Raw genomic sequence first — 16,683 nt, 5'->3', positions numbered from 1 at the left:
GCCTGTCACAACATCAATTAACACACAAATCTAGCCTCACATGAAGGGAGGGGTTAATGCTCAGTGATATTCTCGTGTTACTAGATCAATGGACGTTACTAAACGGATTACTTGTAGAGAATAACCGTTAAGGACACACAGCAGGCGACATGAATGAGTAAAATGCTGTCTAACCTGTCTGAACTGTGGATGGATTCGGCGATTGAGTAGCGTCCCCTTTAACACTGCTCTCATTGACTCGTGTATCGGTGCGTTGTCGCCATCTTCCGCCAGTTCTGTTACTGACCTCACCGGAGCATCACATCAGACCGCCGGTGGGCGAGTCCGGGTGTGTCTGTCTGCCTGCGAAAGAGCGGCCGTGCGAGCGTGCGTTCGGGAAAGCTCGCAAATAACACCGAGAGGGGAGGGAAATAAAATGCTGGGAAATCGAAAGCGGTCACATCTTCATCACTAGACACTTGTTGTTTCTTTCTTTTTTATTTATTTCTTTTTTATTTTTTTGCTTTTGGAGGAGGATAGAAGCATGAAGAAGCATCTCAGCCCCGCGAAGGGACCACTGGAAGTCACCGTACCAGACACCGAGGTGACTGTACAACAACTCAACAAGCTGCTGTCAAACGGCAGCGGTTTCTACAGCCTCCCAGCACAACATTTCAACGAGGTCTTTCCCAGGATTTACATCGGCAATGCGTAAGTTCAAACGATCTCATGTAGACCTGTCTGCAGGAAAACACTGACAGTTATCTGCTTTCAGCTGTTGGTCAAATGTGTTGATTCGTGAGGTGACACTGGCAATTGATCTGTAGCAGGATCAGTAAATACTACCCGAATCTTTTACATTGTCTAGGTGCGAAACAACAAACCTGTGAATGGAGTGTGTCACATCTCCACCTAAGAGAACAATCACGATTTTGATAACGTTTATATAGCGAGTCAGTTTGAGTCAAATTGCAAGAGAAGCTGCTTTTCTCCACGACCGTCCTCTATCGGTAACATCTCGCTATCTCACTGAGATCACTGGTTACAAAATCACTTCATTTCCACGTCAGTCACGTGTTTCTTTGTATTAAATTATTACTAATGCATATTAAGTGCATATTTCCTCTCTCATGGAAAGAGAAAACGAGCTCAAGGGGTTTTAATGAGTCGTATTTTTTTTTTCTCGATTCAAAGATTAAAATTCTTGCCGATTTAACTGCATCGATATTGAAAGATGATTGAATCATGTGCTAAAGAAAATAAACCTAATTGGGACTTTGGACTCAAAATTATATGTGTAACTTCTGTGACAAGTCAACTGTCTTCATTATTTGCATGTGGATAATCATAAAAACTATAAAGGTAGTCAGATTATGTTAGTTAACTTATTTTCAGGTTTTAAAGTCACCATGAAATCCAAATTGCCAATTAAAAAAAAATCTTTAATCAAAATTAGGCATCCAGAAGCTCCGGTTCCTATAAAAACAGTCAAAATGAGACACAAGGGATGCGCATTTAGGACTGTGCACGAGCATTAGCTTGATACGGCCTGGAAAATACAGTTTTTTTTTGTCAGGATTTGAGCGTTTAGAAACAAAATGTATGAGAGTTATTGTCAGATTTCATTGGTGATTTTAAATATTAAATTTATTCGAAAGCTTGGCAAACAGCTTTGGAGAATTTAATGTTTCCCCATACAAAGAGATAAGAGCTGCACTTGCATGCCCAAGAGGCATCAAAGATGGCCATCGAGTAACTAGTCTTAAAAGGTGCCCTAGAATCAAAAATTGAATTTAACTTGGCATAGTTGAATAACAAGAGTTCAGTACATGGAAAAGACATACATTGAGTTTCAAACACCATTGCTTCCTCCTTCTTATATAAATCTCATTTGTTTAAAAGACCTCCGAAAAACAGGCAAATCTCAACGTAACACCGACTGTTATGTAACAGTCGGGATAATTCATATGTACGCCCCCAATATTTGCATATGCCAGCCCATGTTCAAGGCATTAGACAAGGGCAGACAGTATTAACGTCTGGATCTGTGCACAGCCGAATCATCAGACTAGGTAAGCAAGCAAGGACAACAGCAAAAAAATGGCAGATGGAGCAATAATAACTGACATGATCCATGATTACATGATATTTTTAGTGATATTTGTGAATTGTCTTTATAAATGTTTCGTTAGCATGTTGCTAATGTACTGTTAAATGTGGTTAAAGTTACCATCGTTTCTTACTGTATTCACGGAGACAAGAGCCGTCGCTATTTTCATTATTAAACACTTGCAGTCTGTATAATTCATAAACACAACTTCATTCTTTATAAATCTCCCCAACAGTGTGTAATGTTAGCTTTAGCCACAGAGCACTATCAAACTCATTCAGAATCAAATGTGAACATCCAAATAAATACTATAATCACATGACCCAACACATGCATGCAGCATGCATGACGAACATCTTGTAAAGATCCATTTGAGGGTTATATTAGCTGTGTGAACTTTGTAAATGCACTGTATTATAGTCGAGAGCTCGGGGGGTGGGGTGGGGTGGGGGGGCAGGGAGTGCACGATTTAAAGGGGCCACAGCCTGAATCCGTGCATAGTTAATGATTCCCCAAAATAGGCAGTTAAAAAATTAATTTAAAAAAATCTATGGGTTATTTTGAGCTGAAACTTCACAGACACATTCAGGGGACACCTTAGACTTATAATACATCTTGTTAAAACTGGTTCTAGGGCACCTTTAAAGGGACTTTGCTAATAGCACATTTTACTAATTGGTTCCCTCGTTTTAAGTAAAGCTGGGTGCACACTATACAATTTTGGCTACAATTTTCTGTCTGAGACAAAATTTGAGAATCCTAAAAGATCCTGGCTCAAAATCTAAAGTCTTTGGACTTTGACAGCCGATTAATGACCAGTGCGATCAAATTTTACCTCACAGGAAATTCTGGCAGTGTCAAAACTTTTAGGCACAACCTCGTACGGCAACCGTCAAATCAAAAACCAATAGGAGCACAGAACCTGATGACACAATCAGTGAGACAACAACAAGCCACCACTTGCTCCACACTCGTTTTTTTTTTTCTTCATTTTCTTTTCAAGAAAAGCCATGATTAAAATGAATGCTAGAGATTGTTTTTGTTTGCTAGCCACCATTTTTATCCCGCATGTAAAGGCAGCTCACTGTCTCCGAAAGTTTCACGGATTGATAATGTAAAACTCCAGAGAGTCTTCTTGCGTGCATCCACTTTTAACATGTCTTGACTGCCATACAGTCTGACATTAATGACGTCTAAGATCCTACAGTGTGACATGACTTACAGCAGGGATTATGTTCGTACAGTCTGACAAGCAACAGTTGTAAAGGACTATTATAAATCGTACAGTGTGCTCCTGGCTTAAATCGTGCACACTATATGATAATTCGTTCCTGTGATTTACTAAATTGTGGCCACATTCATTCCCTTGTTTTAGAATGAATATGTTTGAATACGTTTAACATGGCCACGATTTACTAAAACAAGAAAACAAATTCTTAATTCGTGGGAATGAATTCTTAATTTGTGGCCATGATATTTTTGTCTGTATGACGCATGTCATGTGCAGGGCTCCTTACAAAATAATTCCCCTCCCCCTTGCAGCAACATTTCTTCTTCTCTGATGATGTGTTTAGTGGCGTGAGGGCGGGGACAACCTGTCACTCACATGAGATCACAGCAATAGAAGGCCACAACAATTCAATCAATTCCCGACAGACAAAATAAAGTCCCGCCCTAGATTTTTTCTTGCTTGAGAAGCCATTTTACTTTGCGTTAGATCATGATTACATTTTTAGTATTGATTTGTTCCTGGAATACATTTTTAAAGTAATGCACGAGGACAATTGTTTTTGTGCAGTGAACAGTCTTGAGTATTTTTGTTCTTTGTCTAATACATTATGGGAAGTATTTTAATTACTGTATAGATGAATTTTAAAAGTTTGAATCGAATGAATGTTGAGTACATCGAATCAAATGCTTTTGAATTAGATCAGAATCAGTTTGCTGTCAATTCAAAGACTCACATCCCTTCACTGAACTCACTAAAGTAGTACTGCTCAGAGGCAGATCAAAGAAATTATAAGATGCAATCAGTCATCATGACATCAGTCTGATTAGTTCTCTAAAATATTAGTTCTGGCTAGTTTGTTACTAATAATATGAATGACAAGAAATAAGAAAAACTTATTGTAATAGTAATTGAATAACAATTCAGTAAATTATTTAACATAATATATAAATTGAAACATACCAATATACTAGCCAGGTACATAAATTGCCCAACTTTTGGCCATTTTGTGATTATCAGCATTTGCATTTGCGATTGTGCCTGTTTGGGGCACAGAGGTGTTATCTCTCCCATTGTGTTAGCTCCAGAATGCTGTTATTCTGAGCGGATTTCAAATAAATAAAAAATGTTTTATTATTGAATATAATGTGTATTTCTGTAATGAAACTGTAATGAACTACTAATGGCAACTGATATTTTGAATGGTTGGTGTATTGCTTTATGCTTTAATTTTCATTGCAAGACTGTAAACAACACCCCATCTTGGACGGCATTATGTTTTATGAGTTACTTTCTCAGTGTCACTTTCTTTAATAAATTATCTCACATAAGCATCATTGTATTGGATAACTATAGAACAAGCACATTATCTTTTTGTAACAATCAATTTGAGCATAAAACAACAGTCTTATGTGCCTGGCTTAGTCTGTTTTCCTACGAGCAGCAGGAATTTACATGTGGTCATTTGTAGACATTGACAGAACATTCTCACTGAGCTTCTAATGTCTGTATCCACCCTGTCTGTAGCTTCCAGATTTATTTATATTCAATTATAATGTAATAGATAGATTGATACATAGATTGATACATAGATCGATACACAGATAGATAAAGTCTACAATATAAGCAAAATATACAATATACACACCTACATGTATGATAAATAGACAACTTTAAAAGAATATACTTTTTAGACAAGTAACCCCCCCCCCCCCCCCCCACACACATACACAATATGCACAGTATGCACAAAAAAGTACATTTTGCTCATGTATTATATTTCACAATGATTTACAATTAGATTGAATGAATGATTTATATTAGGACAAATATTACAAAAACATAATGTCTGAAATTAGATGATCCCATCCATAATTACCTATCTAGATAAGATTGAATGTCCACATCGTTTTTAGCACGTACTGCACTGTTGTTGCTTGTTCAGATTCTTGCCAATACAGCACATTCATAAACTGAGTGCAGATATAAGAGTGTGCCAAATCTTTGGGATTATCATTTAGTTAGTGTTATGATTGTAGGATTTGATCTATGATACTGTTTGTAGTAATACAAAGTCATTATGATTATATATAATAATTAAAATCCTAGAATTTTGCTTGTGCTGGTTATTGATTATGTTTTCAGCATTTGTGTGACATTGTCACTACTAAAAAAATGTATCAGTTCATGTTAAAAGTAACCTCCAGAACAATATGGACCTTTTACCTTATGTAAAGGTGCAGTATGGGGCAATGGGCCACTTTTTTCATAGCACACCACTCTTTGTAAGACTTACATTAATAATGCATGTTAAGGGACTGCAGTGAACAGAGTGCAGGACAGGTGAACAAGATGCAAAGCAAACACTTTCTCTCTCTGTCTTTCTCTCTCTCTCTCTCATGCACATGCATACACACATACATATACTAACACAGGGAGAAATATGACCACAATCTGCAAAGGCTCCATATAGACAGAGTCTCACTGGTTAGGGGAGAGTTTGAATTATGGGTGTTGGGTGGCGCATCAGAGTCCATCACTTCATCACCTCTGAAGTGCCTGCGCTGCTGGCAGAAACGGAGACTGATGGGCTGCTACATCCTCCAGTTGTAAAGCAAAAGGGCTGCAGACTTTATCTTTATTTAGGGTGTTCTTTTGAAATATTGTGGAAATACAGTGTCATATATATATATATATATATATATATATTCTCCATATGTGCAGTCTTTAATCTACTGCATAGTAACGAGGGATGATGGCGCTGAGGAGAGGACGAGAGAGACATAAAGAGGCTGGATTTTTAGCAGACAAAGATGAAAGAGTTCCAGGTGCTAAAGCAAAATACAGACAATGCAACTACATGTCAGAGCATTCTGCTCCGCTCTCTTCTCATCTCTTGTTTTCTCTCTCTGTGGACTTAAAGTCCTATTTTGGGCACTACACTGGACGCCTATGGCTCTTTGTATGCCTCTGGGCGGCAGCCAAGATCTCCTTGGTGTGTCTGTTCTGGTTTAGAACACGGCTGTCTCCAGGGGCCCTCTGACATCGGCCGACATCTCTGCCAACTAAAAGCGGCTCCACAATTCACTCCAATCAATCTCAAACTAGACACAGAAAACCGTTCCGTATAGTTGGGGCTTTTTGGGTGGGGTTGGCAGGGTCTTGGGTTTGTTGGAACTACAACCTCAGAATGCGCAGATTGCCATTGTTTATCGCAAATGCATAAAACTTGTACATAACAAAAGGGGTTACGTAACAGTTTATGAAGAATGAATGATTACAAGGTATTTAGAAGTGAAAGAACACGAGAAACGTCATTCAGTTTTAATATACCTTTAAAAATATATTTGCAAATAATGCTCTGTTTACACTGCCAGCGATTTTACAATTGAGTATAATGCAGATAAAAATAAGAGGCCCATTCACTCAAAGGACGAATTGGAATCACTTTCAAAAGAATTTTTATTAGCTGATGAATGATAAAAAACATTGCCAATCAGAATCCATTCTGCTTTAAAGAGCTTGAGCATTTAAAGAGGCAGAGAACATAACTGGAGCATGTGCTTATAACAAACTACATTATCGTGCATTGGTGTGGACCCTAATATAAATTTATTATTATAGTTATCTTCCTTGATGTTAATGGGCCTTAAATTTCAGCTTAAAAGAATCAGCTTTCTTTCTGCCAGAAATGAATGCCAACAATTTCAATTACATGGTTTTCCATGCATTTTTAAAAAGTGTGTCACTGTGGGCAATTGTATAGAACAGTGTCTTCACTCCTGTTGGTAGATGCTACATGTTGAGCACCAGAAAGGTACTAAAGACATTGTTAAAATAGTCCACGTGACTGCAGTGGTTCAACCTTAATTTTACGAAGCGACAAGAATACTTTTTGTGCGCAAAAATAAAAACTTTAACAGTATCTTCTCTTCTGTGTCATTCTCCTACGCTGTTTATGTAAATCTATAGGTTTTTTCAGACCTTTCAATGTAATGGACAAAATAAGCTCACGCAATTTATTTATGAACACGCCCAGAAAAACACGTAGAGCATCAGCTTTCATTTCTGCTCTGATAGACGCAAGACCACGGTGAATGCTGTAAGTGCATGTTAGAAATAAGGAATGGTGAGAGAACATTGTGTTTGGTACATTTTTTGTCTTCAAACCAAACTTGGGTCTTTAGCCGATACACTTTAAATCCTGTCTGGCTAGCACACTTCCCATAATGTTTACTTGTTAGGTCAGTAGGCGGAGAGCAGGTGGTCTTTTGTGCTGTTGGAACACATTCCACCACATGAGCGTCTACACTACTGTAGGAAAGCAATCCGGTCAAATGAGTTTTCGACTACCTCTGGAAGTGGCCTAGTAATGTTTATGAACATCACCACTATTTAAGATGATGTTTCATAATCTTACTTCTTATAAACTTATTACTTTGTGTTACTGAACACCCACATCTAGTCACGATTCAGTTTTATATTGCTTTGTTGATGCCAGTTGCTGGCAGCAGGAACGGGGCTTCATTGAAAATGAGCAATATGGTCATATTTTCTTGGTTTCATTGACTCAGTCTCAACACATTTCTGGTTTTGGTTTTGACTTAAAGGAGCTGGTCTCAACTACAACACTGCCTTACAACATTACAAAATTGGTTTGTTTGTTCCAGGTGAGCTTCACACGTGCTCTGCTTCTGCTCCCCAGGTTTGTGGCCCAGAATGTGATGCGTCTGCAGCGGCTGGGTGTGACACACATACTGAATGTCGCAGAGGGAAACTCTTTTATGCATGTGAACACCAATGCCGAGTTCTACACCGGAACTGGGATCACATACCACGGCATACAGGCCAATGACACTGAGCAATTCAACATCAGTGCCTTCTTTGAGGAAGCGGCAGACTTCATTGATAAGGCTATGGCACATGGAAAAGGTTGGCTGCTCGTCCTTCTATTTTTGTAACTTTTTTGTCTTCTTTAGACCTACAGTATATAAGTTAATTGTAAAGAAAGTATTTCCCATTCAACAACAAGACTATCCCAAGATATTACAGAAATCTTGTTCAGACTATTCAAAATAACACAGATTGTTGATAATTCATATAAAAGGTGCCCTAGATTCAAAAATTGAATTTACCTCGGCATAGTTGAATAACAAGAGATCAGTACATGGAAATGACATACAGTGAGTCTCAAACTCCATTGTTTCCTCCTTCTTATATAAATTTCATTTGTTTAAACGACCTCCGAGGAACAGGCAAAGCGCGAGCTCTTGGGGCGTGGAGCACAAGATTTAAAGGGGCCGCGTACCCTGAATCGGCGCATTTATAATGATAGGCAGTTAAAAAAATTAATTAAAAAAAAACTATGGGGTATTTTGAGCTGAAACTTCACAGACGCATTCAGGGGACACTTAAGACTTATATTACATCTTTTGAAAACATCACCTTTAAGCCTGCAATGTCTTTGCAGAGATAAAATACATACATGACTATGCTGTGGTATTCATAACTTGACCTTTTCTCTAACAAGCCAAGTTGCTTATTTTTGCACCAACCCTTTTCCCTTATGCCAGCATTCGTGTATTTATCACTGTTTTTTAACAAACAACAAGCAAAAGTCAGGAAGTAAAAAATGAAAGTAAAGAATACAGTAGATTTATTGAAATGTTATATGTATCCATGGATAATAATGCATCCCAAAGTGGACCTGGTAGTCTCTATACACACATTTTATCCCTAGATATCTCACACCAGTCGTTTTAATTGGTGCATTTAAACCCATCTTTTATGGCATGGATTTTATGCCATCTCCAACACAGAGGAGCAATTATAAAGCGTCTTAATTGCAAGTCATCTTGGCAGCAGGAGCCCAGTAAGCGGTAAATCAGACAGCAAGCCTGGGTCGAGGGAGGACACTAATCTTTTCACTGAGAGCTTAAGCTGAAACAAAACCTCTAGAATATATGCTGCCACTTCACAGCCCGGCTGAGCTCAGCTGTGACATTTGCAACAGCCATGCTTACAGTGGGCTTGATGTCATCTGGTGAATTTGCAGGCTGAATCACAATGAGCAGTGGGAGGGATAAAGGTCTGAGTGCTCCCGCTGTCTCTGAGTCACACTGAATCTGTTTTAAAAATATGCTCTGCATAGGGGTGGGTCACGGTGGCAGATTTGTTGACTAGTCTTAGATTCTTTCTTGTTTTAAGTGTAGATGCTTTAAAGGTGCACTGCAGATGATTTTTTTTTTTTTTTTTTTTTTTTTGTGCAGGATTCCATTAGGTGAGTACCAAAAAAAACAAAACAAAAAAACTTTATTCTTGCCTTCCCTATACTGTGAGCCTAAAATGGTTAATTATCTTGAGCAGTAGGGTCATAATTTTATGGGAAATCTCACTTATACATAATTCATCCTTGATGTCAAAAAGTGACATCCAAAAAAATGTGCACGTGTCTTGCAATTTTAGGTTTCAGTGATTAGAATTGAGAGGCCAAAGTTCAGAGTACAGTTTAGATGGTAATTTGTCATTCACACAGAACAAATTTAAAAATGTGACGAAGGGCAGTGAATGGAAAAAAAAAAAAGCAAGGTTTAGAAATACCAAAAGATGCGAGTGCAATAGTCTGTCAAGCATGTTGTCAGAGAAAGCAGCAGAATGAAATGCAAAAATGCATTTTATGTAAACTACCTCATGCAAAATGGACGGCCATGACTCTTGCTGTTTTTTGAGGCTTTGCAGCATGAGGTTTTACAGTAGAATGGTGTGTCAAATTAAAATAGCTAAATGTTTTAGTTAAATAGTTGAGATGGTTGAGATAGTTGAATAGTTGAGATGCCATTCACGTTGGTCATGTTGGTGGTACCATGAGTTAAGTAATCAGATTACATTTTTCAAGTAACTAGTAAAGTGAAACATTACTTTTAAATTTACAAATATTATCTGAGTTAATTTTTCAAACAAGTAACGCAAGTTACTTTGTTTTCCCATTTATGTACACCTCTCCTGTCCCCATATTGAGAGAAATCAGGAGTGAGGTGCAGAGGCGTCGTGTGTGCTGTGTAAACATGATGGTTTTTGTAATTCTAGACCAAGGGTGGCAAACTCCGGTCCTGGAGAGCCACAGTCCTGCAGAGTTTAGCTCCAACCTTGATAAAAACTCACCTGCCTGTAGCTTCCTAGTAACCCTTAAGACCTTGATTAGCTTGTTCAGGTGTGTTTGATTAGGGTTGAAGCAAAACTCTGCAGGACTGATGCTCGCCACCCCTGTTCTAGACTAAATGTGAGTAGGCATTTACTCATTTCACTTGCACAAAAACAAATTCAGTATTTCTCAAATTAAATAAAAACAGTGAAATGGAAACTCTGAATATTACGCAAACCTGCAATAATTAAATGTTAAATAACACAAATATACTTTATGTATTTAATCTCACTTTATTAACCATTGTCTTTGCTGCTGACTTTTGATGATCCAATTCAACCATACTATTAAGCAACCTATTAAACATCACATTTTTGTCTATTATTTTTTATTGCTGAAGTAAGAGTTTTTTCATCCTGTGTCCTATTCTTCTGCAATCCAGAATGGCAATCCACAGCTAAAAGGTTTGAGCTGCGCTCTCTACTGTTCAGGCGTGAATTTGCATTTCCTTCTGACAGGCTTATTCATTTCACTTATTGTGTAAAAGGGCCTTTACATTTGCCAAAAATAGAACTTTTTTAATTAAAAAACAAACAAGCAAGCCCAGCCCAGATGAGAAAAAAGTAATGCAAAAGTAATGGAACAGTTAGTTACTTTTTTAAGGGAGTAATGCACATTACTTTTAAATGTTGGGAATTTTTCCTTCTTATTACAACTGTGAGTAAGCTACATATACTGCAAATGTCAAAGCGCTCATTCTGAAATCTGAATAAGATTTATGCTTTTTTAAGGTATGCGCATGCATTTTAATTTGCCTTATACAGTTCTTCACTGCTGTTATATTATGTTATGTGTTAGATAATATTGTTTTAATTTGTACACTTAATTCAAATTATTTGACATTGGTTTGGTTAACAGCATGTATTTCAATGCAGTTAATATAATGACTTAAACACTGGTTGAGTTAACATTTATTTAAAGAAACACTTAGGCATGCTACTAAAAACCAGAACATTTGCATGGTCCTGCCTTTAGCTCTTTAATTATTATTCCTCAAATTCATAGAGAGCCTGAAGTGGACATTGGTCCATAAGAACACATCAGAAAAAAAAACAACAAAAAAAAACACTTTATCCAGAGAAATATTGCTGGCTGTGAATAGACTTAAAGGATTAGTTCACTTTAAAATGAAAATTACCCCAAGCTATACTCACCCTCAAGCCATCCTAGGTGTATATGACTTTCTTCTTTCTGATGAACACAATCGGAGTTATATTAATAATCCGAGCTTTAATAAATCCATATTTAACAAGTTATGAAGTAAAATATCCGCCAGACTGTCTCCGTATTCAACTTATGAAGAAAGTGTAAAACTCTCGCAGTTCTCTACATCCTACACCTTTCTTAGTCAACTTACGGAAAAAGCTTAACTGATGTGACACCAGTTCCCTTTTTTCCGTAATTTGAATATGGAAGGTGGTCTGGTGGAAGCTACATATTTTACTTCATAACTTGTTAAATATGGATATTTTTTTTTACACAAATGCATCGCTTCAGAAGGCCTTTATTGACCCACCGGAGCTGTGTGGAGTACATTTATGATGGATGGATGTGGATGGAGGCACTTTCTTCAGCTCATACTCATTGATTCCGCTCAGCCATTATAATGCTTGGATGCATCAGGATATTTATTAATGTATCTCAGATTGTGTTCATCAGAAAGAAGAAAGTCATATACACCAAGGATGGCTTGAGAGTGAAAAAAGCTTGGGGTAATTTTCATTTGAAAGTGAACTAATCCTTTAAAGACGTGAAATATTATTTCAATTCAATTAATATTGTCCATCCGAGCAAGATGGTGCAACCGGCCCAAGAACACATTCTTTGTGAACATGCACATACTTAGAAACCAACTGGCTAGTCAATATTGAAAATATGTAGTTTTGCATATCTGTAGCTCTGCATTGATCCACAGGGAGCAGAGATTTAGGAATCAATGAAGGCTATCTCCTTGACACATAAACAGCACAAAGACTCACAGGAGAACATAAGTAAGCGGGGCTGCTGGTAGAGGAAGCATCAGGTTTCAGATCCTCTGCTGTATCTGCCAAATAAGCACAGCAGAGGCTGGCAAGGTGAATTCCTCCAGGAGAGTGGGCAGGTCAATAATGAATGTGTACGTGTGTGTTTGCATGTTTGGAGGGGATTTGGCCTGAAGGTTGACTTGAGAAGGTTCGCAATGTAATATATTAGACGGATGTTGCAGCAGAGGCCACATTTGTATCCTCAAAGGATGAGATCTTGGGTAGCGCTTCAAACTCTGCCTTATTAAATCTTTTTATTTCTCTTCTAGGAAAGGTCTATGTTCACTGCCGTGAAGGCTACAGCCGTTCGCCCACTATCGTCATCGCTTACCTCATGCTCCGTCACAAGATGGATGTACGAGTTGCCACAGCTACAGTAAGACACAAGAGAGAGATCGGCCCAAATGATGGATTCCTCTGCCAGCTATGCCAACTCAATGAAAAGCTGGCGAAGGAGGGCAAGTTGAAGACCAAATGATAGAATGTGCTCTACCCCCATGTATACTCACAAATGCAGGCGCACACAATCAAACTAGTGTGTACAATATTTCCTGTCCAAGTATATTAACAGAATGTATGCATACATCCAGAGCATATGCATGGAAGTATACAAAGTGTATTCAAACACACACACTTTCACATACACACTCACACGAGGTGTTGTCAGTATCCTGAATAATTACTCCTGTTTCCAGCTGGCTGGTAAAGGGAAATTTACTGGCATATCTGAATAATTAAGGCTGTAGAAGGAGCAAGGGTAGCATTTTATATGTCATTACAACTGTTTTGTTTTTGCATATCTCCCATGATAATCATTGTCTGTTTTTCACCAGGTACACCTAAAGCATTCCAATTGCCAACTATTTGTATATCTCACAAATTCAACTTTTGGAGCATATTAGCCCAGTCGTCATCTGTAAAGTAGAGCACAATCATCCAATGGGCTCCTATTTGCCAGAAATACTGCAATTGTTCATTCCTTTCCTATTTGTATGTGGAGGAATATGATATTTAGGTATAAAAAAGCATGAAAATACACCTTTTAACTAATTTACAGAACTATGGCCAGATTTTTTGATGGCTTTTCAGCATTTTAAATCAGGACTAAACAGGAGGACAAAACTGTTGTGTACCAGCACACAACCCATTCACTCTTTTAACACGAGATAAATTAACATTCCACAAATAGTAGCATACAATCAACAAGATATATCTACAACAAGCCAACCGTATGTTGTAGCTCGGATTCAACAGACGCTACAAACAGGTTCAACCCGGTTCTATGCAGCAGTGATAATGAATCAGCCCCATTAGATCTCTTTACTCTGGAATCACTGTCTCTCACTGCCAAGTCTCATGCCACATTTTGTCCACCACAAGATCACAATCAGCCTTGACCAGAGAGACACGTCCGATAGGTGGAGAGCCTCTGCCATGCCAACTGCCTAATGATGTGCCCTTACACAAGGTTTGTTACCCAGAGGCTTAGTGCGCCTTTACACTGCTAGTTTAAAGATCACAGGAAGGAATGCAAAGTGTGTCAGTGACGCCTGTGGAGCGTAGATATTTAAAGGTAGTTGTTGAATTAGAGTAGGTTTACTTCGGGCCCAGTCTTTAAAACGGCATCGGTTTAGCACTGGAATTGACGCGTTTTGCTGAACTGCTGACTTGTTTCAGGTTTTAAAGGGGTCATATCATACATATTTTTATCATTTAATAATTTCCCCCGAGGTCCACTTATAACGTTAGTCAAATTAAACAGGCCGTTTTTGCGGCTGTGCCTTTAAGACTTCTATGTAAGCATCCTCTTTGCACATGAAACTAGTTTGATGAGTTACTGATGGTTGTACAGCATCTTTGCAGTAGGCTCACAAAATGGACCGCATTGAAATGAATTTTTTTTTTGATCAGACTGAAATACAGCAACAACACACAGAACATTTCTCTTATCGGAAGTTATTTTAGTGTTTAGAAATAACAGTATCAATCTTAGTTTGCCCATATCTTTTTCAGGACTGGTTGGGCCATGGTGATGTGTAAATGTTAAAGTATTGGCCTTTTTGATGTTAAACATTTCATAATTAGACTTTATTTTTTTTTTAGCTTGGCTTTAGTAAAGGGTGTTTTTGGATTGGGAAGTTTCGATTTCTTTAAGTTAACCCCAAAAATGTGATTTTTCATGATATGACTCCTTTAAAATCAACCAATCATTTGGAATAAGTGCATGCGACAGTTTCAAACATGTAGCTTTTTGAAATAATCTAATTTCTATTGTCAAATTGGATCAACCTAATACAGTATTAATAGCCCCTGGGCCTCTGCATATTTATTACTGAGGGGAAATACTATCATACAAATCGTAGGCTAGATTATAACACAAAGCACTACTTATGCCTCTTTTTTATATTTCTATATTCCAGATATATAGCCTATACTTGTATATACATATTTAGATGTTGACATATATGAATGTAAATGAACTGTCCATAATATTTGTGTATGACCAGTATCTATTAACAATAGAAATACCTAATATATTGTAGTCAACATTCACTTTACTTTAAAATACCATGAATGCCGTTGCACATTTACCCATTGTTTCATACACCTTATTGTTTGCTGAAAGCTACCATATTATTCTTTTCACTGTGATGGAGTGTGGTGTGTTTTGCTATATTATTTTCTTTTTAAAAATCGCTTTTATTGTATCATAGGATCACAGTCTGTTTTCACAGCTCACACTGTTGCAGGCTATCTCACAGCATTCATCCTACTGTACTTTATCTTTGGGATTTTGTCAAAGAATATTTAAAATTGACAAATACATTTATGTATGAAAGCATTCAAACTATAAACATTCCTTTATTATGATCTGGAGACCTAGGCTTTATACAACCTAACCAACTGTAGCTATGGAACCCTGTGTGCCGTCATAAAAAACGTGAACCAATGAGGATGGTCTGTGCCAATGGCAAGCAAACTGGGTGTTTATCAGTCATTATCACGTCTAAACTGAAATCTGCCTGTTCTTTCAGAATTTTTAGCAGCAACTTTTAACCTCAAAAAGCAACAATGACGCATTTTGACTACGCATATTTGGAAATTTCAACATAAAATGTGTTTGCTGGCGCTGTTGGCTTCAATGCTTCAGATGAGGAACACACCCTTTTCTGAAATGGATCTGTGGAAGGAGAAACACTGCCATCTGCTGTCGATAACCCGTGTGGTTTGCACAAACTGTCCTGCTATGTATTGCCTTTTATTCATATGTATCCGATTGTATGTTACACGGTGTATAGAAATTGTAATTATACAGGGAAGATTCAATGAAAATGGTCGTACCACTATATGGCTTAATGATGTCAATAGTATTTAACAATGAATCACAATGCTGCTTGGTCATTTTGTATTTATGTCCCATTATCAATATGTGATTGTTTTTTATTTAATATTTTCAATAGCACTGATGTTAAAGGAACACTACCCAAGACTGAACACGAACTGTCTAAATGAAGCAACATTGTGGTGCATTTTTGGGCATCGGTGCGAAGTATTGTCTGCATTTTTGCGTCGAAATTTGTTTTGTCCACGTGTACAAGCACATAGCTGCATTCATGTGTGCACGCCGCTCACTAAGCGTAACTCTATATCGTCTATGTGCAGTCTTTTACTCCTGTATGCTTTGTGTTGTTGCTGTAATGTGATATTGTAGATGATTGACCACTTGTTTGTTGTAAAGGACGTGGAAACCTCAGCAGTTGCAAATTTGGCAGGAGAGTTTGGCATAAATGCTCACACTCTCAAATTATGTTTAACATTTTGAGTTAGGGAGTTGCTTGATGTGGCTAAATGACAGAATTCTGGTTTTGTTTTAATCTGACTTAATCAGGAAAGGAATTACAGAATGCTTGAAATGGAGGTCAATTGAATGCATTCACATGACACAGGCTGTCTAAACATCCCACCTTAAAGCCTTATCCTGAAGATGGATTATATTTTTGATTCATGTCTTCACTTCACAAAGCAAGGTGTACAGCTTCTACAGACACTTTGTTGAAGTGCACTTGATTAAATCACAGTTATTTTTCTTACATTGGAAAATTGTCTTCTTTTGTTTTATGATGTCAGATATAAATAAATA

General features: G+C 37.6%; 1 protein-coding gene across 3 annotated transcripts; it reads left to right on the top strand.

The window, feature by feature from the left end:
* Window positions 1–323: 323 nt before the first annotated feature.
* Window positions 324–16,683, top strand: dusp3a (dual specificity phosphatase 3a). Of its 3 annotated transcripts, none has more exons than XR_010892639.1 (4): window positions 324–690; window positions 8,023–8,249; window positions 12,812–14,010; window positions 15,578–16,683. XR_010892639.1 is itself a non-coding variant. In XM_067369337.1 (4 exons), the coding sequence occupies exons 1-4, from the start codon at window positions 524–526 to the stop codon at window positions 13,442–13,444; spliced, it is 570 nt and encodes a 189-aa protein (XP_067225438.1). In that variant the 5' UTR covers window positions 324–523; the 3' UTR covers window positions 13,445–16,683. The 3 variants fall into 3 exon arrangements, 2 of the variants coding, with proteins under 2 accessions (XP_067225438.1, XP_067225437.1); XM_067369337.1 differs by having other exon boundaries at window positions 12,812–12,918; window positions 13,376–16,683; XM_067369336.1 differs by having other exon boundaries at window positions 12,812–16,683.

This window comes from Chanodichthys erythropterus, chromosome 19 (genome assembly GCF_024489055.1).
Source record: "Chanodichthys erythropterus isolate Z2021 chromosome 19, ASM2448905v1, whole genome shotgun sequence".
Classification (NCBI taxonomy): Eukaryota; Metazoa; Chordata; class Actinopteri; order Cypriniformes; family Xenocyprididae; genus Chanodichthys; species Chanodichthys erythropterus.
This window is presented reverse-complemented; position numbering and strand designations above follow the sequence as displayed.